General features: G+C 53.1%; 1 protein-coding gene across 1 annotated transcript in view; it reads right to left on the bottom strand.

Annotated features, from left to right (window-relative positions):
- F2 (coagulation factor II, thrombin) overlaps nt 1-9,624 on the bottom strand; it is a 12,271-nt gene extending 2,647 nt beyond the window's left edge. The window contains exons 1-12 of the mRNA XM_050124215.1: nt 9,507-9,624; nt 9,022-9,185; nt 8,506-8,530; nt 8,275-8,325; nt 6,024-6,129; nt 5,778-5,914; nt 3,693-4,010; nt 3,365-3,478; nt 3,162-3,288; nt 2,633-2,800; nt 2,092-2,265; nt 1,501-1,682 (exon numbers count right to left, since the gene is read on the bottom strand). Coding sequence (XP_049980172.1) covers nt 1,501-1,682; nt 2,092-2,265; nt 2,633-2,800; nt 3,162-3,288; nt 3,365-3,478; nt 3,693-4,010; nt 5,778-5,914; nt 6,024-6,129; nt 8,275-8,325; nt 8,506-8,530; nt 9,022-9,185; nt 9,507-9,585 — 1,645 coding nt within the window. The 5' untranslated portion in view covers nt 9,586-9,624. The remainder of the gene's footprint in view (nt 1-1,500; nt 1,683-2,091; nt 2,266-2,632; nt 2,801-3,161; nt 3,289-3,364; nt 3,479-3,692; nt 4,011-5,777; nt 5,915-6,023; nt 6,130-8,274; nt 8,326-8,505; nt 8,531-9,021; nt 9,186-9,506) is intronic.
- Between the last annotated feature and the right edge of the window lie 211 nt (nt 9,625-9,835).

Raw genomic sequence — 9,835 nt, 5'->3', positions numbered from 1 at the left:
CTCTCTCTCTCTCTCTCTCTCTCTCTCTCTCTCTCTCTCTCTCTCTCTCACACACACACACACACACACACACACACACACACACACACGACCTTATAAAAGATTAGAGTAGGAATTAATATTACAGAAAAATAATTTTTTTCTTTTCTTTTTTTTGGTGGTGGTGGGGTTGAAACAGGGTTTCCCTGTGTAGCCCTGGCTGTCCTAGATTCAGGCTCGAACTCAACTAAGATCCACCTGCCTCTGCCTCCCAAGTGCTAGGATTAAAGGCATGTGCCACCACCTAGAGACAAGCAATAGGTCTAATTATTTAACAAGTCAAATCCCTAACTAGTCTTTGTGCAGCTGGAAGAGAATGAGATGAAACACAAATCTCTAAAGTAAGGTGCCACAGAACAAAAAGATCGCAGACACCCCAGTATTCCAGAAAGACAGCAGAGCCGGGAGAGCTGAGACAGGAGCAGCTCCCACAGCACTGGAGTGAGCCAACATTCTGCGCCTTATTTGAATGGAATTATACTCAACGTTAAAAAGATGTTTTGTGAACGTAATACCAATTCCAATAAAAATACCCATAAACTCTTATTTGTTACTTGGATTTTGTTTTGTTTTGTTTGAGACAGGGTCCCTCTGTGTAGCCCTGTCTGTCCCATATGTAACTTTTATGTAGACCAGGCTATCCTTGAACTCACAAGAGATTCTCCTCGCCTCACCTCCAGAGTGCTGGGATTAAAGGTGTGAACCACCATGCCCAGCTGTTTGCTTGTTTTTATGAAACAAGGTCTACTGTGGCCCAAGTGAGCCCCAAGCTGACTGTAATTCCCCTGCCTCCACTCACTCAGTGCTGAGGTTACAGATGTACACCACTACACCTGGCTTCTCTAACCTCGTCCCGGAGGATTGCTGGGTTTACAGAACTCCAACCCCACCTGCCTCCCTGCTGCACCTCAGGACCCTTGTACCAGGATCATACACCCCCGTCTGTGTCCGACTCTCCGTTCACTTCTTCCAGTCTCTGCTTAGCCTCCACCTTCTTGAGAAAGGCCTTCTGCAACCCTCTCTGACCCCTGTATTTATCTGACTTTGTCCTCTCCTCTTCAGAGCTGTTATCAAGAACTGATGCTCTCGGCTGGCATGCTCCCTTCTAGGAAGGAAGCATCCTCAGGACCATCTATTTGGGCCTATCCTGTGCACCCTCATCTGCTGTCTTGGACACAATAGGGATTCAAGAACTGTGTTGAGTGGCTGGATGAATGCCCTTTCCCTACCCAGTACCTCCGCTGAAGTACATATATTGAGCAGGAATTAATGGCCACAGGCCAACACACTCTCCCTGTCCTCACATCTCACACTGTGGGAACTTTTACCTTCCTTTGGCCGTCAAAGGTCAGCCACTTGCCTGGAGTCATCTGACTTGTAAGTGCCCAGGCCTGTACCCATAGCATGTCCCAAGTCTCCAGCTCCTGTCCCCGTTGTCCTGGCCCGAGACCTGAGGCTTACCAGCACAGAACATGTTGTCAGTGATGCGGATCCGGGTGGAGGCCTTGCACACAGGCCGCTCAACAATGGGCAGGTTTACCACCTGCAGGACGTTGGGCTGAATTTCGCTGATGCTGGTTGTCCACGTCTCTCGAAGGTTGCCCCAGCCTGTCACCCGCCCTTTATACCCAGCCTGGAGCAAGCTTCAGGGAAAGAGAGGGACCCCATGAGAATTGGCTCTGACAGCATCCAGAAGCTTCCTGATTGCCAACTCTATTTCCCAGAGACCAACACTTAAAAATCTAGCAAAGAGGGGCTGGAGAGATGGCTCAGTGGTTAAGAGCATTGCCTGCTCTTCCAAAGGTCCTGAGTTCAGTTCCTAGCAACCACATGGTGGCTCACAACCATCTGTAATAAGGTCTGGTGCCCTCTTCTGGCCTGCAGACATACACACAGACAGAATATTGTATACATAACAAATATTTTTTTTTTAAAAATTTAGCAAAGAAAAGGACGTTTGCATTCAGACCATGAATCTGCAGCCTGCAAATGTGTGCCAGGCCCCAAGGTCCAGAACCCAGGCAGAATCCGAGCTGAGGCCCCAGTGCTGACCTGGCTGCTGTCTGCTTGTCTGGCAGGCACACAGGGTGAATATAGTCGCTAAACGGTACAGGTTTCTTGAGCTTCAGCAGGGCGATGTCACGGTCCAGGTTCTCCCGCCAGTTGTATCTGGGGTGGATGTAGATCTTTTCCAGCATGGAGATCTTTTCAATGTTCCGCTCATACCTGTGCAGACCCCAACAGAAAGGCCAAGAGCTGTAGGCCCGCCAGTGAGAACACTCAGCCCGCTGAGGAAGGTTACAGTCTGCCCTCAAAGTCTGGGAGGCAGGATGACCCCTTCCTTAGCAGCCCTCTGGCAGCTTCCTCCTAGTCCAATATCTACATGGGGCTTTTGAGCCACGTAGGCCAGCACAAGATGGGCACATGTACTGTTCAAAGAGTCACAATTTAAAGTGGCACCAGGTTCTAGTGTCTGGAGTGGTCTGGGCATGGTTAAATGGGCTTTCTCACTTTCCCAGTGGAGCTATACAGCCACATCTCACCTAAGGGCCCGCAGATCCCAGCCAGTCACCATCAGCCACGAACGTCATACCTGGTGCGGGAATGCTTGCCAATGCGTACCAGAAGGTCATTCTCGGTGAAGTTCTTGTCCCAGGGTGGGTACAGAAGGCAGTGGGCAGCAGTGAGGACCCATCGGTCACTGATAAGGCTGGCCCCACACAGCAGTTCTTGGGGACTCTTCCGGAAGAGCATCACCTGCCTACAGGGGAAGTAGTGAGCATTAGGAGCTGGGGCCTGAGTCTTTAGGCAGCCTTGGAGGTGGAAAAAAGGCCCAGACTAAGACTTGCTGGGCTAGGATGGTGGCTTTTGGGATCAGAAATTCAAGGTCAGCCTCCACTACAGGAGACCCTGCCCCCACCCCACCCCACCCCACCCAAAAAAAAAAGAGAGAGAGAGAGAGAGAGAGAGAGAGAGAGAGAGAGAGAGAGAGAGAGAGAGAAAAGAAAAACTATGAGATAGTGAGACAGAGCTGCTCCAGGGCATCTGTGGAGCCAGAGCTTGTGAGCTTGTGAGTGGGTGGGCAGGCCTTCCACTGGCCGGCAGCTCAGTCCAGGACGCACCAGGGGGCGATACCCATCTCAGCGTCCCAGCCCTCCACGATGCGCCCATCTATGTAAGAGTCAAGAAGTTCCTTTTCCGTTTTGTCTTTCTGCGACTTCTTCTCGAACAGAGGCCGAAGGCCACAGTCTGCAGAGCAAGGCCAATGGTGAGGGGTCCACCATGCTATCCAGCCCTGTGTCCCGCGGACACGCGCCTGCCTCACCTGCTTCGCCCAAGCCGAAGGTCTTCTCATCGAAGAAGGTGTGGAACTCGGCATCCGTGGTGCGCCCCCCGATGGACTCCTCCTCGTCCTGGATCTCCTCTCCCACCGCCTCCTCTGTAAAGCGTTGGGACCTTAGACCTTCCCAAGCCCCCCGCGGGCCTTGGAGGGCGTTTGACTCCGAGATTACGAGCCTAGGTACTCCAGGCAGGCAACGGCCTCTCAGGACCTCCCTCTACTCGTCTATGAAATGAGAACAGGACCTACCCCTCGCCAGGCTTCTGCAAGGCGCTAATGAACCCCGTTGTCCTCTGCCCCTGAGCTCTCTCACCACAGTAGTTGAGGCTGCAGTATTCAAAGTCGCCAGGCTGCCCGGCAACGTAGCACCACACGCCCTCCTCATCCCCATCAGGGTTGCGGCAGAAGTTTTCCACGAGTTTCACCTCCGGGTCGAAGTCCTGGAACTTGCTCAGGCCCTTGGCTAGTGAGCTGGCCCAAGCCAGGCAGGGGGATCCAAGCGTTGTCACAGCCAAATTCCCCTGGTACAGCCGGCCGCGCTCAGGGACGCATTGCTCCAGTGGAGGTGACAGGTTCCCCTTGGAACCTCCGGAGCGGGGAACCATCTCCACAGTTGTACGGCCCTCCTGGCCTGGTGCAAAAGGACACAGAAGCCAAAATTGGGGGAACACTCGCAGACCCGAGGAAGATTTGAACCCCTATCCTGGTGGATTCCACCTGTGTGACTTGAGACAGCTTAAACACCCCCAGACTCAGCAATCCCCCCTCAATAGGCCACACATGCCTAACTTCCCCAACATTTGAGAGGAGACTGTTAAAATACACAGGACAAGCCTGGCATGGTGGCACAAGCCTTTAATCCTGACATTCCCAGAATGCTTTCTGTAGACAGGCTGGTCTTGAACTCAGAGCTCTGCCTGCCTCTGCCTCCCAAGTGCTGGGATTATATGTGTGTGCCACTACTCCAGGTTAAGGTTTTGTGTTGTTGGGTCTACTAAGGATGACTGTGTGGACAGGTCAATTTCAGTGGGCCTACAATGTATTTCCCGCAAGTGGGATAGAGATAGAGTCTAGGCGGCTGTTTTGTTAAGATCACTTAAAAGCATTGGTGATTTGCTTTAAGACCTGTCTTGGATGGAACATCGCTGACAAAGAACCTGCAGCTAGGAAGGGATGTTCTCTACCACTGAGTTAGAGACAGGGTCGCACAAAATTGCTAGGCTGGCCTTGAACTTTTGAAACAAAGGTTTATCTTTTTTATTTTTATTCATGTCTTGGTGTATGTGTGTGTGTGTGTGTGTGTGTGTGTGTGTGTGTGTGTGTGTGTGTGTGTGTGTTTGTGTGTAGGCCAAAACTCTTTTGGATCCCTTGGAGCTGGAGTTACAAGTAGTTGTGAGCCCCCCAACATGGACGCTGGGACTGATTTGTGGTCTTCTGCAAGAGAAGCGAATCTCTTAACGGCTGAGCCATGTGTCCAGCCCAAGGCTTGAACTTTTGATCCTTCTGTCCCCTGCCTCTCCAGTGGCTGGGATTATAGATCTGCACTGCCAAGCCAGTCTCTCTCTTTTTTTTTTTTTTTTCGGTAAGGGTTTTGAACCCAGGGCCTTGTGCATCCTAGCCAAACGCTGTACAACTAAACCACGTCCCCAGAATTCGGCACTCTGCTTATATTCACACGGACATTTGACGATGGCCACAGTCAGTCCTACCATGGAGGCAGGCAGGACCGGCGCCAGCCCTGAGGCCTCCAAACTGCATTTCTGTTCACTGTTCTGCACTTTCCCATCACCATGCGTGGGAGGGACTTCCTCAAGGAGCTACCAAGCCCAGTGCAGGTACAGTGGAGCAAGGAGTGGGGTTCAGCTGAGCCTGTCACTCATTAGCACAGTCACTCACTCGAGCGGGGGTCCGGGGACGGTCAGACGAGCGGGCCCAGTCACACACCGGGAGAGTGAACCTCAGAGCACCTAGCCGTGCCTCAGTGGTATAAGACATACACACTTGCTGCGGTATGCCCCTCAGGCAAGGTGTCTGCACTATTGTGGCTAGACTAGGTACCCACGGGAGGGGTCACAGCAGTCCCCCAGGGCAGAGCCTAATGTGCTCATCTGTGATGTTCGCAAAGGAAGTGTGACTGCAGTGATGAGGTAAGGCTTCCAGGGGGAGAGTGCCTGGCAGGACACAACCACAGCCTGGAGCATGAGGGAACCAAGACTGGGAGGGAGAAAAGGAGGTGACAGGCAGCCTGCCCAGGTCTCCCAAATGCCCTGGCCTAGAGGCCCATTCACTTTGACTTCTCCCGCTTGCTCTGAAGGTGGTCAGCATTGTGAAGCTCATGATTGCCAGGCCTTTTGAAGGACTCTAGGCCTTGGCCTGGCCTGCTTCGGGCCCAGCTCACCGCAGACAGGAACACTACATTCTTCTCTCCGCACGGTGGGGTCTGTGGTGTAGCACCAGGGTCCCTGGGTGCTGCTATCCGGATTGCGGCAGAAATTCTCCTGCAGGTTGGCCCCGGGATGCGTGGTGAAGTTGATGCTGGAAGAGAAGGGAGCTCAGGGACCTTCCGTGTCCGGCTTCCGTGTCCGGCCTTCCGTGTCCGGCTCCCCTCCTGGCCTGTGAGGAGACAGGCCTGCCCAGCACTCACTCAGGCTTGTGTGGGTAGCGGCTCCGCCATAACTGGCACTCAATCCCTGAGTGGGTGACACTCACATTCCCAATGTAGTTTGTCCCCAGATCCATAGCACAGCGACCTAAGGAAACACACACCTGAGTCTGCCGCAGCGGACTGAGGACTTTCTCCAGACCTTCTCTGAATATTTGGTCTACCTCCCTGTCCCAGACTCCCTCTGGTCCACCACTGATAACCAACGTGCCTTTTGTGCCTTTGTAGTAGGCCTGTCTACTCCACAACAGCCACGGGACAATCGTGACAGACACAGTTCTAATCTGGGCCCAGTCTCCCTGCCCCTGTTATCGTAGGCTTTGCACACAGTTTTCACACTTAGAATTCTCTCAGATTTGTTCACCAACTCATCCTCACAAAGCCAGGCACAGCTCTTCTGGTGTGCTACCTCTGACTCTGTTGGCACTGACTGTCTCTCTGCTCTCTCCGGCTTTACCAAGAGTCCCTCAATGTTTGTTATCTCTGTTCTGAGGACTAATGTATGCTCTCAGAGTCCCCAGCTCCTCCCTATAACCCTAGTACTCAGCCAGCTGAACAAGATTGCAAGCTCCAGGCCAGCTCATCTACACTTAGATGCTATCTACAAGAAGAAACCCCCAGCGCCCAATCCCAGCACAGTGCCTGACACACACCGAAGGCTTAGTACAATTTTTTTTTTTTTGTTGAGTAAGCAATGAAAATATGAGGCCTGGAGAGGTGGCTCAGTGGTTAAGAGCACTGGCTGCTCTTCCAGAGGACCTGGGTTCAATTCCCAGCACCCACATGGCAGCATACAAGGTCACTAAGTCCAGTTCCAGGGAACTGCCCTCTTCTGACCTCTGCAGGTACCAGGACACATAAATGGTACACAGACGTACATGCGGGCAAACACCCATACATATAAAATAAAAAGACGGGTCCAATCGTGGCAGTGCACATGCCTTTAATCCCAGCACTCTGGAGGCAGAGGCAGGCAGATCTCTGTGAGCTTCAGGCCAGCACGGTCTATGCAGCAAGTTCCAAGACAACCAAGGCTACAACCAAGGGTGGCGGATCAGGAGTTCAAAGCCAGCCTAGGCCACATGAGATCCTGACTCAAGGAAGGAAGGAAGAAAAGAAGGAAGGAAGGAAGGAAGGAAGGAAGGAAGGAAGGAAACTATGATGCTTAAGGAGTTCCCTGGCTGGGGCTGGAGAGATGCTCTTCCAGAGGTCCTGAGTTCAATTCCCAGCAACCACATGGTGGCTCACAACCATCTGTAATGAGATCTGGTGCCCTCTTCTGGCCTGCAGGCATACATGGAGGCAGAATACATAATAGGAGGTTGTATACATAATAAATGAATAAATCTTTGAAAAAAGAGTTCCCTGGCACTAGTGGAGCCCATTGTTAGACTGAACATGGTTTCAGAGCGTTGTGCAGGGAGGCCGCTCTCTGAAGGCTCTGAGAAGTCCCTGAAGGACAGGGTTCCCAGCGGGCGGTGTTGGTTGCTCCAGGGACATCGTGACACGTTTACTGACTCTGACGCTGGCAGAGCAGCAGGAGGGTCCCTGGCCAGCTTTCTGTCTAGAAGAGGGCTTGGGAGAATAGAAGAGAAACCAAGGCCAGATGTGCAAAGCTTTCCTGACTGAGAGCTGTGGGCTGGAGAACAGAAGCCAGCACTGGAGAGAGGAGTTTAGGGTCATCCTTAGCATCTAGTTCAAAGCCACCCTGAGCTAGGGGAGTCCTGTCTCAAAAACAAAACAAAACAAAACCGGCGGTGGTGGCACTTGCCTTTAACGCACTTGGGAGGCAGAGGCAGGTGGATTTCTGTGAGTTCAAGGCCAGCCTGGTCTACAAGAGCTAGTTCCAGGACAGCTAGGACTGTTACACAGAAAAACCCTGTCTCGAAAAACCACACACACAAAAAAGGAAAGACAGGAAGGAAGGAAGGAAGGAAGGAAGGAAGGAAGGAAGGAAGGAAGGAAGGAAGGAAGGAAGAAAAAGTTTTGAAAAATGAATTAACAAGACAGAGCTCTGGCACAGGGTGGCCAGGCCTTAAGAGCAAGGCCCCAGACTAACTAATTCATTCCTGCTGAGTGCCTAGCTGAGTGCCAGACACATCCTTGACCACAGAACAAAGAGGCAACGGTGGGCACTGGAGGCACCGCTTCAGCCCTGGCTCGTAACCAGTCACGAATTTTCCTTTTCTCTCAGGCTTCCCCACCATCCACCCACCCTAACTCTGCCCCTCACCTTCCAGACAGTCCATGAAAGTGTCTCGAGTTTTCCTCACTGAATCACAAACTGGGAAAAAAGCAGAAACACTTGCTGTTGCCGTGGGGACAGGTGATGAGGTGACTAGAAGGGGGGGGGGACAGATGAAGGAGGCAGGGGAGTGGGGGTGTGGGGAAGTTATGCAGCAGAAAATCCTGCCAGAGAGGGCTCTAGCCTCCCTTCCAGGGGCAAACCCTACTGGTCACTCACCACTGTACTTGGCCCAGAATTCATCCTGCAAGGCAAGGGCTGGGGTGAGTCTCGAGCGGGAGGGAGCTCTGCAAAGCTCCTGTTCGTAGGCATTAACTATGTATGCCTTCCCTCACCGCTGCAGCCAGCTTTAGCCCCCCACTTTGACTTCAGAAGTAGAGACTATGAAGAGAGAGTCCCCTAGCACACATGACTGAACGGGGTCTCCTCCAAGCTGGAGAAGTGGGCACACCACAAGGGAACACAGACATGGCGGAGAGGCTTAAGGTAGCACCAAGGCAGACAGTCCTAGTAGAGCCCACTGCTAAAGCTGAAGCGCTCCCCAGGCCTAAAGTTGCCAAGACAGATTTGGGGTACCCATCTTACAGCCCAGTGAGATGAGGGTCAGAACGGGCTCGGGGTGGAGGCTGATGTCTCCTGTGGTCCCAGCAATCCACTGCTGAGGGAGTCCAGGCCTTTGCCTCACCCTCCTGCCCTTCCTCCCAGCGGCCAGTGTGGGGCCAGTGCGGGGCTCACCGTGGCACTGGGAGACTCCAGGGCCTCGAAGGCCTCCTCATAGCTGCACTGCTCCTCCACACACTCCCGCTCCAAGTTGCCCTTCCTTAGCTCCTCCAGGTAGCCACTGTTGGCTCTCCGGACACGCTGGAGCAGCGACAGTGCTTGCTGAGGGGCCAGGAACACTGCGGGGAGTGGGGAAGGGACGTCTGGCTATCTTAGCCATTAGGGGTAGGAAGCAAGCCTGGCCTACCCTAGCTGGCTTCCAAGAAGGGACAGAGAATGCAGAAGTACCCAGAAGGCCACTGAACATAATCTGTGAGTTGCCCCATCCCACTTGCCATTCTGAAAGAGAGAAGAGGGACCCCTTCCTGCCCCGTTCACCCGACTCCTCAAAGCTGGACATTCTGGTCTGAGGTCCACCTGGGGACTGTCCCTGTGTTCTCTGGTCTTAGCCAGGAAATCCCAACTCCTCCATCATGCCCAGGCCTCCGAGGGTCCCTTACCATGCTGACTGTGTACCAGGCTAACCAGGGCAGCCAGAGCCAGGCAGCCAGCTAGCCGCAGGCCTCGGACGCACAACATAGTGTGTCAGCTTCTGGGATCTGAGGGATTGTCCTAACTCTGTGGGTTAATGTTGAACCAATGTGAAGAAATCAGTGCAAGGGAGAGGTCAGGGGGTCAGGGCCTTGGGGACAAATAGGTAGAGATAGTCCTAGGGTCCGCCCCCGCCGCCCAAGAGGACAGGTTCTCCGGGAACCGGGATGGACGTTCTTAGGGAGAAAATCGTATCATCCACTCGCTCCTACCATTTATTAAGCTGATGTATGTGGAT

This window comes from Alexandromys fortis, unplaced genomic scaffold, assembly GCF_014885135.2.
Source record: "Alexandromys fortis isolate MF-2015 unplaced genomic scaffold, M_Fortis_MF-2015_v1.1 scaffold_222, whole genome shotgun sequence".
In the NCBI taxonomy this organism is placed as follows: domain Eukaryota; kingdom Metazoa; phylum Chordata; class Mammalia; order Rodentia; family Cricetidae; genus Alexandromys; species Alexandromys fortis.
This window is presented reverse-complemented; position numbering and strand designations above follow the sequence as displayed.